At 58.6% G+C, this 21,029-nt stretch overlaps 1 protein-coding gene and 1 long non-coding RNA gene across 3 annotated transcripts; one reads left to right on the top strand and one right to left on the bottom strand.

Moving 5' to 3' along the window:
- On the bottom strand, window positions 1-5,511 carry LOC118147853 (uncharacterized). Its single transcript, XR_004734506.3, has 3 exons — window positions 4,858-5,511; window positions 2,430-2,676; window positions 1-129 (listed from the first exon to the last, which is right to left on the bottom strand). It is a non-coding gene; the product is annotated as an uncharacterized LOC118147853 (long non-coding RNA).
- Window positions 5,512-13,985: 8,474 nt separating this feature from the next.
- MYL3 (myosin light chain 3) lies at window positions 13,986-19,501 on the top strand. 2 transcript variants are annotated; one of them, XM_008981556.4, is made up of 7 exons: window positions 13,986-14,170; window positions 16,432-16,459; window positions 16,583-16,732; window positions 17,719-17,892; window positions 18,923-19,000; window positions 19,110-19,151; window positions 19,278-19,501. In XM_008981556.4, exons 1-6 carry the CDS (start codon window positions 14,036-14,038, stop codon window positions 19,136-19,138), a joined length of 594 nt encoding a protein of 197 aa, XP_008979804.1. In that variant the 5' UTR covers window positions 13,986-14,035; the 3' UTR covers window positions 19,139-19,151; window positions 19,278-19,501. The 2 variants fall into 2 exon arrangements, with proteins under 2 accessions (XP_008979804.1, XP_002758334.1); XM_002758288.5 differs by having other exon boundaries at window positions 19,110-19,501.
- The last annotated feature ends 1,528 nt before the right edge of the window (window positions 19,502-21,029 follow it).

The following is a 21,029-nucleotide window of genomic DNA, read 5'->3' as shown; positions in this document are numbered from 1 at the left end:
CTCACCTGAAGCCTGAGGGCCTCCCAAGTCAGGCCTGAATCTGCAGGGCAGGCTCAAGTTGGCCACGGGGAGGCCATGGATAGTCCCTGGGCAGCTTCTGTGGCTCAGGCCTAAGCAAGGATAGTGTTGCTGGGGACAGGAAAAGGCCTGAGTCAGAGCTTCCACTTGAAAAGAAAAATTAATTATTTTTTACCAAGCCCTACACTGGTCCAGGACTTTGTCCCAGACCCCTAGTCCGGGATAGGAGGCAACAGAGGCAGATCAGAGCGTGCCAGTATTCAGATGCCTTAGGCTGGGCCCTCCCCTCAGCACCCATGGGTCTGCCTGCCAGGTATGCGGGCCCACTCAAGCCGCCAGGCATGTCTGTGTGGCTCAGTAGTCCTCTCCTTGCCCTGCCATGCCTCTCTCCTGGTCTCTGTGTTTCTGTCTGATCCTCTGGTCCTGTCAACATCTTGGGAATATCAGGGCACCACAAGGTGTGAACACAGCCCCTACTAGTGACTTCAGTCAAGTTTAAGGCACCCAGAGAAATCAGAGAGGGGCTGGAGGTTGTTCATTCCTATGCCACAGGCAGGAAAAATGAGGCCCAAGAAGGCCTGACCTGCCAGCACTGGGTACCCAGTGGCTCCTAGAGGGAAGAGATATGGGGGCTGTGGTTCCACTCCAGCCCGTGTCCTGACCCCTGCAGCCCCACTGCCACCCCATATCTGACTCCTTGCCCACTGGAAAGTGGGCTTCTGGTGAGGAGCCAGCCAGGAAGCCCTCTCTATCTGCTCCCAGGCCCTCCCAGGCTCAGGGTCTGCTTAAGCTGTCACAGGTCACAAAGACAGGGGGCTGTAGACAGGATGACCTCTTTCTGTGGGTCTATAGAATGAGCTGTGCTCAGAACCAGGGCTGGTTGTTCAGGATGAAGATGTGGGCAGACAGGGAGGCAGAGACCCTGGCAAGGTCCTGGAAACCTCACCCCGGGCCCTGTGACCCGGCTGGAGGTTGCCCTTTTGCCTGAGCCCAGTCTGAGCTGGTTTGTGTCTGGAAGTCCTAGGCTCAGCCTGATGAGGTGTAATGATTCACATGGCAGCTGCTACTCAGCACATTCCAGCTGTAGCCCCCAGCGCCCTGCATGTGAGGCAGCTGGCCCCAACCACCCCCAGCCACTGGGCACGTTCCTAGGGCCGCCCTCCCTGGGTCTTCCAGGCTCCTGGGGAGGGTACCACTCATTAGAGTTTCCAAAGTACGTTTTGTTTCACAAGTTAGACAGGGAGGCAGGGAGCTCGGTGATACCTGGCCTCCAGGTGGGGGAAACGGGACCAAAGAGCAGAATGGACTGGCCAGGGGACATAGCAGAACTATGACAAATAGCGCTTACAGGGCTCCTGTCCCAGCTACTGTGAAATGCACTGCTCCAAGGGGTATCCCAGGACACGTAGGCCATTCTGTGACCAGGCCAGCGGGGGACAGTGGGCAGTTGTGCCCAAAGGAGGGAGAGCTCCCCTATGCTCTGTCAAGCCTCCCTGCTGCCCTGGCTCTCGAACGCCAGAGTCTCTCCCTCCCGAGTCCACGTACACTGCCCTGCTCTGCCCACAGGACCCGTCCTCACTGGCCAGGGAAGCAGGAGGCTGGGGCCTGTTCTGCTCTGACCTGTGGAGCCCTGAGCCAGACCCCTTCCTGCTCATGGCCTCAGTTTCCTGATCTGCTGTCCACAGATGGGCAGTTTCAGGCTCCAAGGGGATATTTAAAGTGCCCAAGCACTTGGTGTTAAATGCAGGCAGACCTAGGAATCTGAAAACCTTAAGTCCTTTCTCTTCAAGTTTTGGCGCTGCCGGTTTGTGTCCCTCCTGTGGGCCCCAGCCCAGGACTCTGGGGGGCAAGTCTGGCCCTCAGCTCCGGGGACAGGAAGTTGTATTTTGGTCCTGGGTCCTGGGGAAGAGGCCGGGGGAGAATGGCAGCTCAGACCCAGCCATGTTTACTCGGGCCCGGCCCCCTCTGAGCTCAACAGGCTCCCATTCATTGGGAGCCCCATAAACCCTTTGGGGCTCCCTGAGGTTCAGAATGCCTGGACGCCAAGGCTGGCTGCCGCCCCCAGACCTGCTGGGGGCCGTGGGCAGCAGGTGGGGCATGAGTGAGGCATGAGTGGGGTAATGGGTGGGAACCTGAGACACGCCTGAGTCTGCAGTTATGTGCAGTGGAGTAACAGCTCTTGCCCCATGCACTCTGTGGAGCAGTTGGGAAATCCAGGGAGGCAGTGGAGGTTGGAGGGTTCCTTCCATGGCCATGGGCCAGTCAATACTGATTTCTCTTAGATCAGGCCCCAGAAGGTGTCTCCTCCGACTAGGCTTCTGAGGGCATGTCCTCAAATCGCATGACCCTCAAGGCAAGGCTGAGACTGCTTTGCCTGAACCAGAGCTGCTGTCCTTGCTGAGACTGCATACCTGGCCTTGGGTTGTTGACAGTCCACTTGCTGGCAGGGTGGGCGTGGGCGTGCATCCCACTGGAACACTGGAGCAGGGGGGGTGTCTGGTCTGTTCAACAGGAGATCTTCACCGGAAGGGGAGGCACTGGGATGGGATGCTGCGGGCTGAGGCCCTAGGGTCTGCTTCTCCATGGTGTCGGGTGTTGTCATTTCTGTGTACATCTTTGTGGTTTCTTTGGGTGAGTGAGAGCACTGTCCGGTGGTCTCTGGAAACGAAAGGGAGGCTGCAGCAGTGTTCAGTGGGAAGAACTGTGGCCTGGGGGTCCAAACCCTGTCCAGCTTTCCCATGACCTTGAAACAGTTCTGTCCCCGTCCAGGTCTTCAGTGCCACAGACGGGTTAGAGTGGACTCTCTCCAAATTCACCTCTAGCCCTGCTGTTCCCAAGGGCAGCTCTGAGGGTGATCCCTGGTGGCATGGTGGCGGGGAGTGGGGTAGGAGAAAGGCCTCCCTGCCAGATCCCCTTTTAACAGTGCCCCTGCCTGCCGGGGCAACCTGGCTAGCCACTGGAGACCCTGGTAGGGGACCAAAGAGGGTCCTGTTTCCCAGACACCTTCTGGGTGGAGTGTGACTTCCCGCTCCAGTGGTTGTAAAATCCCCAGAAGCCTGGTGCGTCCCTAGTGTGTGTGGGGGGGTCTGTGCCTCGGAATACCCCCTCCCAGGCGTGTTTGACACGTGTTTCCGCCTCTCCCGGCATGGGCTCCCGCTGCTGCTATTTATAACCTTTAAGAGCTCCTGCCGACTGCAAAGTTTTCTTAAACTCAAAATATCACCGAGGTCCCGGGCACGCGTTCCAGAGGCCGGCTAGGCCCTGCGGTTTGAAGGGAGGTGGGGGCCAGGAAGGAGGAGGAGGTGGTGGGGAGGGGGTTAGTTGTTAGCTCAGACACTGGGTCCTTGCCGGGGGCTGTGGCCAGGAGACTTCGGGTGAAGAACCCCTAGTCCTGACACTCCTGCCCTGTTAGGCCTGGAGGAACCCTCTATGTGGGTGGTCCTTGGTTGTACCGGGCCACCTCTTTGGGCCTCAGTTTCCTTTCACTCTAAATGCCTCAGGGGACATTGGCCGGGGCAAGGCAATGAGCTAGCGGACACTGGGAACGTCTCTAGAGCTGGAATCAGGGCTGCATCTGCCTGACCATCCTGCATGCTGCACAGAGCCTGGCCCGGGGGCACCGTGGACATTGGCTGAACTGGCCAGAGAGGGGAAGCACTGGGAAAGTTTATAAAACCGTGTGTGGGAAAGCAACATCCAGAGAGGAGCAATGGCCTGCCAGAGGTCACCCCACTCATCCAGAGCACGTCTCCAGGCCTCCTGACACCCATGCCCTCTGAAGTGAGCCTCTTCGGAAGAGGCCAGAGGGCTCTCACTGGGCACAGATGGTTCGCCAGTGCGGAGGAGGTTCTGGGCATAATGGGAGGTGGCTATGCATAACTCGGAGGCCTCCCTGAAGCTGGAGGGGACATTGGCAGCTGGTCTGGCCCAGCGAGGTCAGGCCTCTGCCCAAAGTCACACACATGGATCCTGCCTGCATTGACCTCTGCTCTATCTCTGGGCCTCTCTGCCTTCTGGACCCAGTCGTGGCCTTTTTGGGGAGGCTTCCTCCAGTCCCGCCGCACTCCTTTCCTGAGCTGGTGTGGGGGCTGTGGAGGCAGGGGACTGGAGCACTGAGCTCAGGGCCATCCTGGCTCTGGAAGCCACTCCTGGCCCAACGAGCAGAGCTGGGTTCAAGATGGAAGGGTGACCCCTCTGCTCCTCCAACTCAGCGGCTCCACACCAATTTTCCAACCCAAGCACAACCACAGAGGGCTCCTTGGGGGCAGAGGAGGCAAGGAAGTGATGACCTCGCAAATGGAGGAGGCGGAGGTGGAGGCAGTGGGGTCAGTCCCGTGGAAGAGGAGGAACACTTTCTGCAAGCTCAGCCCCGCCTTCCATGGCCCCTGCCTGCACCTTACTATGTGTCGGGCTCAGCTGGGAAATGCAGAGACTCGAGAGTTTTGGGGAGCCAACTGCCTGCCTGGCCCCACTGCCCTGTGTTCCCATTCCCCGAACCCTCCCTGAGCACTCGGCCTCTGCCCTGCACTTCTTGCCCTCTGACTTGTTCTTCCCTTCTCAGCCTGGGTGGCTCCTGTATGCCCTCCACAGGCTCCCTCCTCTCTGATGCCTTCTTGGATCTGCACCCTTCAACTCCCAGCAGAGTGAGACCTCAGACCTCTTGGTTTGACTAGAAAATGTAGCGTGGCATGATATGCTGCTGCCTCTGTCCCAGCAGCCGGCGAGTCCTTGAGGACAGGGGCTGGGTTATCTCTGTGGCTCTGCTGAGAAACCTCCATCTCTGGGGGAGGGCATACCTATTGACCAGAGCTGTGGATTCCAAACACCTGACCCCCTCACCTCTTCATCTCTCAGTTGTCGTGGGGAGGCTCAGTTTCCTCATGAGCAGATCCCTGTCATTCCTAGTTGGAATGTTTTCCTCCAAAGAGCCTTGAGAGATGGAATCCGCCTGACGGCAGCTTCTCAGAAGCCAGGGAGCAGCCCCAGGGGTTGAGCTGGAGCCTAACCCTGAGACAGGAGCTGAACCTGGTGCTAGCAGTGAGGACCCACCTTCAGCCCCCATCCCAGAGCAGCCTGGCTGTCCCTGCAGCTGCTACTGTGAGACTGTGGGAGTGGGGAGACTGGCATGTCCTCTCTCTGGACCCCAAGGTCGGGTGAGGAAGCGCCTGAGAGGTGGTGGTGGCTCCTGGCAGCCACAATGGATGATGGTTTCTCCTTGTTCTCCTTCCCCTGGGAGCTGCATCTATAAGGATTCTAGGCGGGACAGGGGACGTGAGCATGCTGGTTGGGGGTGGGCTGTGGGAGGGGTCTCCTGCATCCCCTGCTAAATCCACCACAGAGGCTGTCCTGCTTATGTTCTTAGACCAGGACTCCCAAAGGCAGAGACCCCCTTTGGATGAATGGGCTTGTTGTCAGGCAGGGTTCCCTGGGGGCACAGGAACTCCCCAGCCCCTCCCAGCTCATCTGCAGCCTTGGATGAGCTCCTGTGTTTACGCAGAATTCCAGCCAATTGTTCCCTGTTGTCTTGGCTTCAAGCTCCAGCCCTCTCGCCATCACTGAGACCTGGCCAGGGGCACAGGCTGAGGCAGTGGGGAAGGAGGAGACTGAGGTCCAGGGATGCCCCACCCTGACTGCACTGGGAGGACTGTGCACCTGCTGAGGCCACCAGCCCCACTGTGCAGGTTGAACACTGAGGGCCCCAGATGGGGAGAGGTTCCAGCAGTCAGTGATGGGGCCAGCACCAGAACTGAATTCTTTGTCACCAGCCACCCCAACCCCAGTCCCAGGACCTGTACCGTCATCTGCTTTGGATGGGAGGATGACACTCCAGTGTCTCCTAACATTCTACCATCCTCCCAGCTCCAGACCTCTCGGGCACAGAGGCCTCAACCTCAGCCCTGGCTCTAAAACCTCATGAGGCTTCCTGGAGCAGAGGGCTCCAAGGCCAGATGCTGCAGAGAGCTGGCCTCCTGCCTCACCCTTCCCTGTCGTCTCTAGGCTCTGCATTTGGGGGTCCCTGTGCTAGTCCGAGGGGTTTACTCTATATTCCTGGATACTTGCGAGTCTCTGAACCTGCTCTGTTTCCCCGCAGCCCTCAAGGCTGGCCTGACTGGGGCTTGCCTGTCCCCCAACCATCCCTCCTTCCCCTTTGTCTTCCCTCTGCTTGCCCTGGGGTCCAAGATCTGGGAAAGGAATGGGTCGGGAGCCTTCCAGAGAGTCCTTTCCCACGAGAGCCAAGCTCTGACCCTGTCCTTATCTGGCCTGGATGTGCCAAGAACAACACAGATGCTGAGGCTCGAAAGCCCCAAACCAGGACGTTGACCTCCCCACTCAGCTACTCCGTCTGGGGCTCTGTTTCCCCTTCTGTGAATGGAGCGGGGTGGGGTGGGGTCAGAGGAGGCAGTGGAAAGGTCCCAAGAGTCTGGACACACACGTTCACACACAAGCAGGGGTGGACACTACTGTGGCAGGCAGGCCTGGTAGGCTTCCCTGATTTCACCTGCCTTCATCCCTGTTCCTCCTTCCCAGTGCTCATTTCTGCCTGGATATTATACCTGGGTGTTCTTTCTATACCTGTGAGCTCAAAGGTGTGGTGCATTAGGTATATGTGGGAGAGTCCATGGATGTGTTTGCAAAGGCATGTGACTGTGTGTGTACACGTGTGTAAACATGTATGTGTGCAAGGATTATGGATATGTGTGCACAGTCATGTGAACATGCATGCAAAGGTATCTATGAAGCATGAGAATATTTGTGTAAAGGTGTGTGGTATCGCCTGCCTGCTCTTGGCCCAGGCTCCCTCGGGCCAGGGTTCCTGAGTGCACATCTGCAGGCTCTAGGAGGCTACGTGTGAGCACACACGTTTCAGTGTGACTCCTACTGTCCCAGTACTGGTGGAGAGGGAATAGGCAAAGGTGGAGTAGGTGGAATAGGGAGTGTCTAGGGGCCCGTGGGTCTCTCCAGACAGACACACTTCAGGGGCGGGTTAGCCTGCCTGGGGATAGTGTGTGTGTGTTTCAGATACGGCCACACTGGGTGGGTGGATATATAAATACACAGGCAGGTACCACGGTTGACCCTAACTATTCCTGGCTGGGGGCTTGGGCCGTTTTTAATGCAGCATCCACACCCTGGACGACAGAGGATTTTTGTACGGCCACTGGAGGCAAGGCCACAGCTGGTGCTGGGTGGGGCAGAGTGGGGACAGCCCTGAGTGTGGGGGGCCACCATGGCTAGATGGGGTCTGCAAGGGGTCCGGGAGGCCTTCCCGGCCAGCACTCCTTCACTGTCACCACCAATGTTGCCTCCTTGTTGCCCTCCTGTCTTCACCTCCACCACTGTTGTTGCTGTCCTCAGCACTGCCTTCTTCATCTGTCATCCTGTCCCTCTGTCCAGCTGCCCATGTCCACCCTCTCTACTGCATCCTGATCTGGCGCCTGCTCCTTGTCTACTTGGAGCTGCTTGAGGATGGGCGAGAGGTGGGAATGAATTTGTGTTACTACGGCTGTGAGCCGAGGTGAGGGATGACAGGAGGGCGTGCGTGTATGTCTGCAGGCGCCAGGAAGCTGCAGCCTTCCTTGGGGCAACGTTGGTCCCTGACCCACCTACCGACCCTCTCTCCCCCGTTTCTGACTGCCCCGTCTCTACCTTTCTCTATCTCTCTCCATCCTCCCATCTCTGTCTTAGTCTCTGTGTCTCACCTCTGCCATAGCCAAGGGTCCCTGTCTCCAGTTTCTCCGTGATGGCCCCGGGGAGCCGGCTCCTCCTCCCAGCCAGCGTGAACTGTTTGCCTGAGACAGTCGGTCCATCCACTCAAACAACCACTCAATTCAGACTCCTCGTCTGACTGACGGGTTTTTTTTCCCCTGCTAAATTTGCTTGCATTTTTGACTGAATTGGCCATTCAACAGAGGTTGTGTCCACATGCCCCTTCCCCGCCCATGCCGACAGATGAACAGGCTCACAGGCACGCACACAGAGCCAGGGGCATACAGACACACTCATGCCCATGCTCGTGCCCACGGAGAAACACGGAAGCACCCAAGACAACATGCTCCCATACAGTCACATGTGTGGCCCCATCCTCGTGTCCACGGTTACACATGCATAGACCATACACACCCGTCCAGTCACACGTTCACACCTCGTGTGGCAGTGTCTGCACATCTTCACACCTACTCTGAGGAAGGCTTGGGGAAATAGAGGCAAGGGGAGGAGGGAGCGTGGCCCAGGGTGCAGCGCTAGGCAGAACCCCAGCCCAGCACCCAGGGCAGCCTTGGCCCTCTCCTCCAAGGCCGGCTGGTGGTGCACACTCCTTTCTTCCTCAGCCCGTTTAGGTGGGGTTCTGGTCATTTCAGGCCACTGCTGAGCCCCTGCAAACCTCAATAGCGGTTCCCAGACCCCAATCCTAAAAGGGGATTCTTTTTTTTTTCTTCCAAGGACAATAAATATTTGCTCTTTGGGAAACTGCTGGTGGGAGAGTACAGGGTTTGGCCCAGTGGCAGGGAATGTCCAGGGCAGTTCAGGGAGGCCACAGGCCATGCTGGGGGAGGGGCTGGGCCCTGTCCGGAAGCTGGACCAGCAGGCAGAGCTGGGGAGCTGGGGCTCAGGGCTGCACCTCGCTCCATTCCTCCTGACCCAAGCCCCAGGCCTTTGTTTTCTCAGCATCTTTGATGAGCACATCGGCACCCCCTCCTCCCATCCCAGATCCCACTATTACAAACCTCACCCTTCCAAAGCTCCCACGAACCCTTCACAGCCCCACTCCATCTCACGTACCCCGAATGCGCGGACCCAATGGGTGCTCACTCTTTGGGCTAAACAGGGGTGCAGTATCTCAGACACCTTTTCAATCTCCCTCCAGAGACCAGCTGCTGAGAGCGGGGCTCAGGTCCCCCAGTCCAGGCCCCTGAGAAGTCAGGGCTGTGCCCTCCTTCCAGAATGGGCCAAGCCTGGCCAATGCTGTCCCCATCCTGTCCCCTATGAGACTTGGGTCCCTAGAGGCTCCTGCCTGTCCACCCCTCCCTCATGCTGAATTGCGCTCCCAAATATAGCGGCCGTGGCCACAGCCGGCCAGGACACCACAGCCCCAAGCGTCAGTCCTGGGCCGGGATCAGAGGGGCAGGAGCTGATTATAGGTCCCTGGGCCAAAACCAGGCTTTGCCTGCCAGCCCGCTGGGCCCGCCGCCCCACCCCAGAACCACAAGGTTGGAGCATCTGGTCCCCGTCAGCACAGTGGGCAGAGGGAGGGGCTTGAGGGTTGCGTTTGGCCTGCTCGAGGACAGAGTTGTCTGTGTGTGGTGTGGGGGTAGTGAGGATGGGCTGGGACTCAGGGGCAGAGGCTCTCCTCTGAACCTGGATCACATTGCCCTACCCATGGCCATGGTACAGGTGGGGAAACTGAGGCCAAGAGGAGCAGGGACCAGCCCGGGTCACAGGAGCATGGAGAGTCCACTGCCTCCCCCTTGGGTACTCTTTTCCATCTCTAAAGGCCGGGGATTGTACCTCTGGGAGGTGGGCCACATCCTGTTGGTGGCAGAGTGGCCTTGCTGGGAAGTCCTGCTAGGAGTCAGACTTTCATCCGAGGCTCCAGGAACCTGGGAGAGTGTAGAAATTCATCTCCTTCTCTTGGTCCTTATGCCTGCCTTGTGCCACCTTAGAGTTACTGGGCAGCCCCTGCCTCCTTGGAGCCATGGTCTCCCGATCTGCACAGCTGGGCAGGGACGTAGGGGTGCCGCGTGGGGTCTGTGTTCATGGGTGCCCAGTGTGTGGTTGTGGGTTCAGGATACACAAGTGGGTCCTGGTAGTGAGCTGCAGCCCATGGGCCTGCCCAGACCAGGACAGGGTCCCCAGGACCTGCTGCGAGGCAACATTTGACCTACTTCTAAGGCTCTGGGTCTGGCCCAGGCTGTGTTCTCGACTCCTCCGGGAAGTGTGGGCCTGCGTCCCAGCCCAGAGGCTGTGGGCCAGGAGGGGCGGGCTCGGCGGGCCAGGGCGGGCTAGGGCTGCCTGCGGAGCCTGCGGCCCAGGGGACAAGGGCACGTGGGGAGCCCGACCCCTGTTCCCCTACTTCTGGCTCTTGGGCTCAGGGTACAGCTGGGCTTTGCCTCCTTCTGCCCCCCTTCCACGTGGTAACCACAGTCTGAGCTCCCCAAACTGGCTCTGACAGGATGATGGACATTCTTCATGCTCTTCTGAATGCTACCAGGGAGGTCTGCCAAGCAGCTACCCCCGCTGTTGCCAGGAGTGTGACCCCCCCCCGTGCCCCTCCCACTGGCCTTGTCCACACAGGCCCACGCTGATCTGGAAATCCATCAGCCCCTGTCCTGGGTCCTGGGTCTGGGATTTGGGTTTGCAATCCTGGAAGTCTGGATTTAGAGTCCTGGGGCTTGAGTCCTGGATCGGGTCTGGGTTTAGAATCCTGGGTCCTGTGTCTGGGTTCTGGGCTCCAGAGTCTGGGTTGAAGGTCCTGGTTTGCCATCCTGGGTCTTGGGGTCTGGGTCAGGGTTTGGGTGCCAAGATCCGGGTGTAGGTCTCCACAGTGGGGTCTAATCCTGGAATCTGGGTTCTAGGTTCTGAGTTTGGGACTCAGATTGTGAGACCTGAGTCTGGGGTCTGGGCTCGGGGTTCTGGGTTCCTGATCTGGGGTCTGGGTTGGGATCCTGGGTTCTGGGGTTTGAGTTCAGGATCCGAAGTTCAGTTCCCATCCCTTCTATGCCCCCTGCTGGCGGGTCACAATCCAGTCACTGCTTGTACCACGGGGGTCGCCCTCACCTCTTTAGGCTGTGAAGAGCACGCCTGATTTGGGGTGGGCATGGGGAGGTGGTGGGTGGGCTTGGGGGCAGCTGCTGGCTACACTACTGTCCCACAGTGCCCTCTGCACTGTCAGTCAGTCAACAAATCTCCCCTCTCTCTGGGCCCACTCCAGGGACAGGATTTAGCAAGGGGTTCCACTACCTCTGTGAGAGGAAGATAAACTGAGATATTGGGACACTTGTTCATCCAGCGTTTATTGAGTGCCTGCAGTGTGCCAGGTCCTGGGAATATGCAGCTGTGGAAGAACAGAGTGCTCCTCCCTCCTGTGACGGCTGCTTCCTGGCTACCCACGGAAGCAGCCAGGTAACAGCAACCTGGAAGAAGGCCGGCATGGCCAGGCTCTCCTGCCGAAGTCCACAGGCCCCTCAGAACTCAAGGCCCACCTCTTCCTGCATTCCTCTTAGCTGGGGGAAGGGGGAGGTAAGGTGGCTGCCTGAGAAGGCTCTGGGACATGGCGTGTGCCAGCCTACAGCACACTGGGGTGCAGTTCAGACACCAGAGCTTCGGAAGCTGAAGGGGTAGGACCTAGACTCCCAGCCCCAGCTCTCCAGACCCCTGAGGCCTTGCCCAGATCCTGCCTGCTCGGCTGACTCCTGAAGGGCACAAAGCTCAGGCTGGGACATGGGAGAGAGGTGCCAGGCGTGGTGTAGTCTGCCCTTCCTGCTGCCCACTGCTGCTCACCCTCCCTCCCTCCACCCCCTACTCCCTGAGCACCTTCCTGCCCTCTGTTCACCCCCTGCCTTGCTCCCTGCCTTGGTGTGCCTGGGAGAGCTCTGGCTGGTCCTGTAGAGTCCCTACTGGGGGCTGGGGAGATGTTATAGATTTGTGGGTGGGCCTGGGGGTGAGCCCTGGCCACTGTTGCTCCAAGCCAGCAGACGCATGCTGCGGCAGGAGCACATCCACCCTGGGTGTGACGGGAGGGGCCCGAGCCACTGCCCTGCCCCTGCCACGCAGGTGGAGGAAGGCGGCACTGTGTGGCTCTGGCTGGCGGCAGACCCGGACACTGAGGCCCAGGACGCTCTTGTCACTGACTTATCCTCATTTGGGCCGATGTTGGGTGGTTTCCAAGGGACGGGAGCTGTGTGAGGATGAAAGAAATGGATGGGAGAGGGGCCTGTATATGTCCTCTGCCCTGGGCCTCCGCTTCCCTCACGATGAACACAAGGAAATTGGTCTTGGTGGTGGTGTCTGTGGGTGGCTGGGGGCCCCGTGTGACTTCCAGAGCCCATTGTCCTGAGGGTCGGCAGGCCTGGGCAGTGGGGCCTCCCGGGGCGGTCTGCATGGCCCTCTGGCTGTCTCCTCCTCCTGTGGTATTTCTGACTCGTCTCTACTGACCCTCCCCCACCCCTTTCTTTCTCAATACTCTTGCCAAACATCTGGAAGAAAAGTGAAAAACTTGCCCCCTCTCCAGCCCCGGATGTTGTCAGATTTCCAGATGTGGGGTGTTCTGCCCTCCAGATGAGAGGCAGAGCGCGTTCCAGTCAGGAGCAGGCGGGCCCCTGCCCTGGACTGCTGTCCCTCCCCAGGAGGTGGAGTGACAAGACGAGAGGGACCTTGCCCGGCAGGAAGAGGGCAGGGTGCGCCAGGTACAGACCCTGGTCCCCGCCACAGCCTCTCAGCCTCAGGCTCAGCCCCTCCCCACACCAGGAAGATCCCTGGGGGTGGGAGGCACTGCCTCTGAAGTTTCTATCAAAGGCTCTAGGCACTTAAAAATAACCAGGAGCACCTCCTTCCTACCCCCCAGACGCAGATACTGGGCAGGGGACAGAGCCCAATGTGTTTGCAAGATGCGCCCATGGTCGTCCTGGTGCAGGAAGCCTCGTGCCACCTCAGGCTTCCCACCTCCCCAAATAGTGGTCCAGCCAGGGGTGCACTCTGCCACTGCCATCTGCTGAGGGCTGGGCCCTGAGGACCGGGCACTGCAGGGTGGGTGCTGGGGTCCTCAGGGGTGGGCACTGAGTGGTAGGAACTGGGGGTGAGCATCCTTGAACAAGGGCAGACCCTGCTTGGCAGTTTGGGGTCCCTCAGAGAGGCAGATGCAGACTGTCTGAGAGCCCCTGCCAGAAGGGTCGGCAGAGAGCAACACGGGGCCGCGGAACAGCATCGGAGAGAGCTTTCTGGAAGAGGGCCAGTAGAGCCGGGCCTTGAATGTGTCAGGCAGAGGGGGCGAGGGCACTCTGGGCAGAGGGCGCAGTGGGGAGCCAGGCCTGGGACGTGTAGGGAAAGGTATGTCTCTGGGGGCCATAGAGAGGGGAAGTAGGAAGGCAGGGGTGAAAGCTGAGAGGCTGGTCCCTGGGCCTGGCAGGGTCTGAAGAGGGAGGCTGCTGAATCGGCCCTGGGGGCTGCAGTAGAGGAAGCAGCATCCGTTCTCTTGGCCTTTGTGGGGTTCCTGGACCCGTAGTCAGGGCTACAGCTGCCAGCCATACCAGACATTCACACACAGACACGTACAAACACCCAGAAATAAACACACAGAGGCAACACCCACTGACACACTCACACACACATAAAGACCCAGACCCACAGAGATAGCATGCAGACACACGGACCGTCCCGCACGCAGACATAGAGATGGAGCACACAGATAGCACAGACAGGTGTACACAGACCCCGCCACACAAACACAGACACACAGAGACCCACGGACCCACAGACACCCCGACACAGACACACACACATGCTGACCTACCCCTTCCCCCACATAGACACAGACACAGACACAGGGGACTTTGAGGCACGATGGGAGCTCAGGTTCAGAGGTGCCCTTAGGTCACCTTAGTCCTTCTGGCTCCAACGCAACACACAGCACACACTTGGTCCAGCCTTCTTCACCTCTCCAACTTGTGGACCTTCGGAGGGCAGCAAGGCCCTGTGTGGGTGTGCAGATGAGTGTGTGTGTGTATGTGTGTGTTAAGCCGTGGCCTTTGTCCTCCTCTCCCCCTCCCCCTTCCCAACAGGTGACTGGGAGGAATGGAGATCCCTCCTCCCCTACCCATTCCTGAGCCCTAACAATGCCCTCCCCAGGCCCCAAAATAGCCCCTGAGCCTAGCCAATGTCCTTTTATGGCCCTGTCCCTATTGTGTACTGCAGGGGTGGGGCTGGGGTCATGAGGTATCCAGGCAGGATAAAGGCCCAGGGGCCGTGGCTCACCTACCCTGCTTTCTGCATTCTCTCCACATCCCTCTCTGTGCTTACAACCCCCATGGCCCCCAAAAAGCCAGAGCCCAAGAAGGATGATGCCAAGGCGGCCCCCAAGGCAGCTCCAGCTCCAGCTCCCGCACCTCCCCCTGAGCCTGAGCGCCCCAAGGAGGTGGAATTTGATGCTTCCAAGATCAAGGTGGGTATGGGAGCTGGGTTGTGGCAGCAGGAGCATGGCAAGTGAGTGGATCCCAGGGTGGACCCAGCAAGAGGCAGGCTAGGCTGGAGGTGAGCCCTGAGCTGAGGCTGGAAGCTTCTGTGCAGAGGTCAGACAAGCCCCGCCTGCTTCAAGCATCAGAAAGGCCGCAGCAGGAGGGATGGTGGTCAGACATTAGGCAGGACTCCCGTGGTGCTGCTGAGAACTAAGGGTGGAGTCTGGACTGGAGTTTGAGACTGGACTGGCTGTTTGGTGGTTTTGGAAACGGACTATCCCTTGCCTTTCTTCCTGGACTTCTCACCCTTGGGGAATCCTGGAGCCAGCTGGAGCCAGGCATGGATTTTCCTTGTTCAGCTGAGGGGTCCCCAGTCCATACACGCTCCTAGGGTGGATGAGATGAGGAGTAACAAAAAGCAGCGTCCCTGTCCAGGCTGGGTCTTGCTCAGGTCACTGAGCCCAGAGCTGACCGAGCACTTCCAGCCTCAGCTTTTAGGTAGGGAACTGGAGGCAGCAGCTGGGTGGGGACATTCTGGAAGCTGTGCAGGAAGCTGGTCATGGAGCTGTGACCAGTGGCCCCAGGACTTCCCCAGATGGGAAGCCTTTCTCAGAGTCTAAAGTTGGAGGGAGCCATGACTCGCACCTGCAGCATCTGCATAGCAGCACGGCCCCCGTGTCCTGCCTGCTCCCTGTTCTTGGCTGGGACCTCTGCTGCTCTGGCTGTCTCTGCAAGAGCCCTGTGGAGCCCTCCCTGTCCCTGCAAGCCCAGCAAGACCCACACTCCATCTGTGCCAGTCTTGCTTCCTATTCACGAGCCTTTCCCAGAGGCACCTACCCTGTCCTTCAAGGCACGGGTTCAAATCCCAACTCGGCTCCATTTTACTTGGCAAGTCCTTTGCTGCTCTGAGGCGTGGCTTCCTTAGCTGTGAAACAGACCAGTAAGTCCCCTCTTGCAGGGCGGCTGGGAACCATTCAGAGTGTATGTGCCTGGAGTTGGCCACCCCAGATCCCAGGCTTGCATTCTGCAGGCCCCATGGTGAGGCTCTGATCACAGCCAGGGCCCATGGTGGCATTATCCTGTCTCACCAGGCCTGAGGTTGGCACAGATGCCTCTTTGAGAGGTGGTGACAATGCGACCCCTCGTGCACCCCCTTTCCCCATCCCCAGCTGGCAGGTGAAGGACAGGGAGTATTTGCCAGGAGCCCAGAGAACCTAATCTCCACAGGCTTCCTGGTTGAGAGAGCTCTCAGAGAGCCAGGAATGACAGCCTGGTCTTTCCAACGCTGGGTGGAGCCAGAAGCTAGGAGGGACAGCTACGGCAGGGTGGCCCTGGACAGGGTGTCCCTCTGTGCCAGCATGGACTGTGGAGGTTGGTGGGTCCCTGAAGCAGCAGCCATGGGAGAGGCTACAGTCATGCCCCTCCCCCAACTCCCTTCTCTCCCATGACCTTGACCTTGGGGCAAGTGACTGCAGTGATAAAAATAGACCTGGTATCTGGTGAGGAGGGGGACACTGGAGCCTGGGAGGCCTCTTAATTGATGTCAATCAAGATGGCCCCAGTGTGGCTTCAGCAAACACTCAGCAGCATTGCCCTGGCCCTGTGCTGTCCTGGGGTGTGGGAGCTTCCCAGGGGCCCACAGACCACGTGAGTGAGAAATAGGTATAGTGGGGCCAGTGAGTGATTGCCTGGTCTTGAGGGCTTAAGGGGCTCTGTGAGGGCAGACACATATAGACACCTGCTCACACACACCTGCATGCCTGTGCTCACCCCCGATGCTGCCACGAGCCCTTGGCCCACACCACTGCCCTTACTCGTCCTGCCACCCTGGGCAGTTCTCTGCTGACAGTCCTGCCCACCAGGCCCCAAGCAAAGCCAGCCTGACTGGGGCTTGCAGCTTAAGGTACAACTGCCCAGAACCAGGAGCATCAGGTAAGGCCCAAGCTGGCCTGAGTTCTCAGGCACCAGGCCTCCTTCCTCACTTCTACCCCCGCCAGGGTCCACTGATCATCGTGGCTGGGGGCACACAGACTCAAGGCCTTCTGGCTCGACAGGTGGAGGGGTGCAAGGAGGTAGGAGGGTGTCAAGGTGGACTGCAGGAGGTCCTGGGGTTGCAGGCTGGGATGCTGGAATAGGACAGGCTGAGATAGCTGAGGGGCTGGGGCCTGGGCTGGCCATGGAGTGCCCAGGAGGAGGCATGGCTCCACCTTTTGAGACAGGCATCTGAGTCTTTGGTGTCTCTTTTCAGATCGAGTTCACACCTCAGCAGATTGAAGGTGAGCAGGGGTTGAAGGATTGGGCTGGGGTTCCCTGGTCTGAGGGTCCTTCCTGCCAGGGGTGTGGGGAGTTGGGTAGACTGACCCTGGGAGTGTCTGTGGCTCACTGCCCTCTCCTGGCAGAGTTCAAGGAAGCCTTCATGCTGTTTGACCGCACACCCAAGTGTGAGATGAAGATCACCTACGGGCAGTGTGGGGATGTCCTGCGGGCGCTGGGCCAGAACCCCACACAGGCAGAGGTGCTCCGTGTCCTGGGGAAGCCAAGGCAGGAAGGTTAGTGCTCCTGTCTGAGAGCCCCTATGGTGCCAGTCTCAGGAAGGCTGCCAGGGCGGGCTACCATCCATCCTTTGGGATAGCATGAGAACCTTTCCTGACATCCTCCCATTGTCCCGGTGAGGACACCAAGGCCAGTCGCAGGGCAGTGCTAACCAGGTGGCAAACAGTACTGGTTTGCCAACACATCTGGCTCTATGTTGATTTGCCAGGCCTCCTGGTCATAGGCACTGACACCTAGGGAGAAGCGAGAAGACTGAGCAGTGGCTCATGCCCGTCATCTCAGTGCTTTGGGAGGCTCACTTGAGGATAGGAGTTCGAGACCAGCCTGGGTAACATAGTGAGATTCCATCTCTACAAAAATTAAAAATTTAGCATGGCATGGTGGCAGTGCCTGTGGTCCCAGCCACTTGGGAAGCTGAGACAGGAGGATCCCTTGAGCCCAGGAATCTGAGGCTGCAGTGAGCTATAATCACACCACTGTACTCCAGTCTGGGTGACAGAGCAAGAAGACCTTGTGTCTAAAAATAACTAACAACTAACTAACTAACAACATTTCCAAGCTAAACAAAAAAAAAAAAGGAGCGGGGCCCAGGCTCTCACCAAGGGTTCAAAAGTCCCAGGGAAGGTCTCTGATTGGCCTATCTATTCCTGACCAATTTCAGGTGGTGGGGAGTGTGATCTATAAGAAAATTATTTGAGGGGAGGACTGTTTCCCAAAAGTAGGGCAAGGGGTTTCGGGCAGAGCCCGCCGCGGTGGCACATGGCAGCAAATTCCCTCTGTGAACAGTAAGGGGCTATGGAGACAGTGCATTGCTCAGTAGACTGTAAAGTGCCTTGCGATGATAGCTTGCTTTTGAATGGCAAACTGGTGTAGACTGCTTTGGGAACTGTGTGAGACGTGGGACTAGCTCCTCATTATCAGGCACAGGGAGGGGTGTGCCCACCCCACTTAGACCCTGGAACCTGGGACCATCTCTCTGCAGAGCTCAATACCAAGATGATGGACTTTGAAACTTTCCTGCCCATGCTCCAGCACATTTCCAAGAACAAGGACACCGGCACCTATGAGGACTTCGTGGAGGGGCTGCGGGTCTTCGACAAGGAGGGCAATGGCACTGTCATGGGCGCCGAGCTTCGTCACGTGCTGGCCACACTGGGTGAGGGCAGCCTCCTCCCCAACCCTGACTCCTTCTGGGGGCATCCTGGGAGAAACCACTCTGTCACCCTCCAGGCCTGTGTCCTATTGGTGAAATAGAGAGTTACACAGTTAGGGAGCCTCAGTGGCAGGCGACAGAAATGTTATTTAGGAGAAGAACAGAGGAGAAATGCTGGTGCAGCTCAGAAGGGGGTGACATCAGCTCTGGGGACAGAGCAGGGCGGGAAGGTGCATTGGATCAGTTCCATCCCGGTGGTCAAATTCTAGGGCCACAGCCCTAAGTAGTCTATCAGGTCGAGTGCCTGCTCCTGGGAGGACCCTGACCTCTGTGGGGCCCTCTGTACCTCCCACTTACACCTCCACCATCAGCGGCCTGCAGCAGGGCGTCCCTCTTCAAAGTGATTATTTCCTGCAGCGAACATTTGAGTGTCTACTGCTTCAGCCCTGTGCTCGTCTCTCTCTCTCTTCTCTCCTCCTCTCTCTCTCTCTCTCTCTCTCTCTCTCTCTCTCTCTCTGTCTCTCTCTCCCTCCCCCCACCTCTCTCTGTGTGTATGTCTTGAGGTGGGGGTGGGAAGGGAGAGCTGCGGCTGGGACTTTGATGGGGGGCCAGCACACACACAGAAGTACAGAGGCAGGAGAATGCCAGACTTGGGGAGCAGTGGGTGGTCTCTTGGTCCCCTCCACCACCCTCTCCTAAGGTCCCAACTCCACCCCATGAGCCCTTCCTCTTGCCTCAAGGGGCTGCCCCAAGGGACTGCTTACAGGGTGGCCTGGCTTCCTCCTGGTAGAGGGACCTCCAGCCAGCCTAGGGGGACAGAGGACAGCAGGTACTGCACCCCAAGCCCTGCCCTTCTTAACTTGTCACTGATTCTCCTGGCCTCAGAAATGGGGTGATGGCAAGGTCTTGTGAACAATGCTGGCTGTGGGAATACTGGAGAGGCTGAGCCACCGTCTAGAGGGATTCAGTGGGTACCCCCACCCTGTCACGCCTCTGCACACATGGTGCTGACTCAGCCTCCCACTCCTGCCAGGTGAGAGACTGACGGAAGATGAAGTGGAGAAGTTGATGGCTGGGCAAGAGGACTCCAACGGCTGCATCAACTACGAAGGTGGGCTCAGCAGGGGCGGGGCTTCTGGGAGGGGAGTGCTGGGACCCAGGCTCCCAGCTGTGGCTGCCCCAGGTTGCGCCCCCTCCACTCACTCTCCTCTTGTTTCCAGCATTTGTGAAGCACATCATGGCCAGCTAAGCCTCCTGCCCAGGTAGGCGCCCACTCCCGCCAACCTGCTGCTGCCTCTCCCCACACTCCACCAGCTGCAGTGCTCAGCTGACATCCTGCTGCCTCCATCTACCTCCTCCTCTGTCACCTGCACTGCCTTTGCTCTCAGGGAGCCCAGGGAAGGCTGTGCTGGGGACATCTCATCTCCCATGTGTAATGCTGACACCAGCGGCCTGGAGTCATAGGAAGGAGGGGAGCGTATCGAGACTCCTGGACAAGCCCTCAGACCTCTCCGCGTGGCTGCCATCTCTGGTCCTCTCAGACTGTGCTTACCTGTGACTGCAACCCCATCCCCACCCCATGCGCCTCATGAATAAATGGCTTCTTGCTGGCCTTCCTTTCTGACTTCCTTCCCTCCCTCTCCTCCTTTTTTCTTCCTTCCTTTCTCCCTCCCTCCCTTCCTACGCACATCCCTCCCTTTCTTCCTTCCTTCTTTCCTACCTTCCCTCCCATGTTCCTCCCCTTCTTCCCCTCTTCCCTCCCTTCCTTTCTCCCTTTCCTCTTTCCCTTCGTCCTTTCTTCCTTTTTCCTTTCTCCCTCCTTCACTCCTTTCTTCCTCCCTCTCTTTGTCCCTCATTTCTCCTCCCCCATTCCCTTTCCTTTTTCCCTCCCTTTCTCCTTCTTTCCTCTCTGATGCTCTTGGCTTGCCTCTGTGAATTCTGTGGCCCACGGACGCTGGGCTGGAGGGGGCTGAGCTGAAGGAGGCTGAGTGCTTCTCTGCTGTGCTTGTCCCCACCCTGCCTTCTGCAGGAGGCAGCCATGCTGGGGCCACTAACAGGGATACGGGCTGTTGGGGGCCTGAGAGCACTGCCTGAGCTCTCTCACCCTATATCTACCAGTGGGGTGACCACAGGGCACTGGCCCAGAGGCCCCGCTGTCATAGGAGGGAAAGCCGAGGCCCAGCACAGGGAATGGCTTTGCCTGAGCCACTTTGGGAATGGGTGGCAGGGCAGGAGCTAACTCTGTCCCCAGGCTGTCAGAGCTGAAGAGACCTTACCCCTGACTCAGATGGGGAAACTGAGGCACTCTGCCAGCAGTGTGGCTCTAGGTCAGAGATAGAGACTTGGTGAGGCCAGCCCTGGGCTCCTCAGCAGAAGATGGCATGCGCCCACTGTGTGGTGGAGGGAGGTACACACACCTGCAGACCCTGCTCCTTCCAGCCCTGCTCTGAGGCCAGGGCCCCTCCCCTGGGTCCTGGAGCCTGATGAGGCTAGAGTTGGGAGGCTTCCTGGAGGAGGTGATCCATGCAGGCTTGATGTGAAGGGTGAGAAAAGCCCTGCAGAGAGGCTGGGGTCCCGGATATAGGGATGTGTGAGAGATCAAAGGCTTTGAGTCGGGAGCGGGCCACCCTGGATGGGAAGCACCTGGCAGGCCAGGAGGACGCAGGAGTCAGGGCAGCTCCACGGGATGCCTTTCCATGGCCTCGTGTGGATGCACGTTTCTGCATGGCAGGGGGATGTGGTGGGGTGAGAGTGACTTGGAAGTCTGTGTGTATCAGACTGCCTGAGGGGCTGTGTGGTGTGGGGAGTCCTGAGCGAGTGTGAGAGCTGTGTGTGTGTGTGGATGGGGGCTGCCAGCAGGTGTGAGAGACAGCGCATGTGAGGGGTGAGTGTGTCTCAGGAGTCCGTTGCATCGTCCTTTCATTCTCTCAGCGTTTGCTGAGCGCCGACTGCGTGGCAGGCTCTGTTCTAGGTGCTGGCAATGCTGCAGTGGAGAAGGCAGCGGAAACCTTTGCCCTTGCAGAACTCACACAGACCAGACAAATCCCAACAGCAGAGTGTCAAACAGTGCTAAAGGCAGAGGAGGACTGACAGCGGAGAGGGCTGTGGTGTGTGTGTGTGGACGTGTGTGAGCCGGGAGG

The sequence above is a fragment of the Callithrix jacchus genome, chromosome 15 (assembly GCF_049354715.1).
Source record: "Callithrix jacchus isolate 240 chromosome 15, calJac240_pri, whole genome shotgun sequence".
Lineage (NCBI taxonomy): Eukaryota > Metazoa > Chordata > Mammalia > Primates > Cebidae > Callithrix > Callithrix jacchus.
The sequence above is the reverse complement of the archived record's forward strand: the minus strand, read 5'-3'. Positions and strand labels throughout refer to the sequence as shown.

Excerpts from the sequence above, each read along its gene's own strand:
- MYL3 (XM_008981556.4), top strand. The coding sequence starts at position 14,036 with ATGGCCCCCAAAAAGCCAGAGCCCAAGAAGGATGATGCCAAGGCGGCC. Across the intron at positions 16,460-16,582 it reads CACACCTCAGCAGATTGAAG|AGTTCAAGGAAGCCTTCATG; the intron begins GTGAGCAGGGGT and ends CTCTCCTGGCAG. Across the intron at positions 19,001-19,109 it reads CGGCTGCATCAACTACGAAG|CATTTGTGAAGCACATCATG; the intron begins GTGGGCTCAGCA and ends TCTTGTTTCCAG.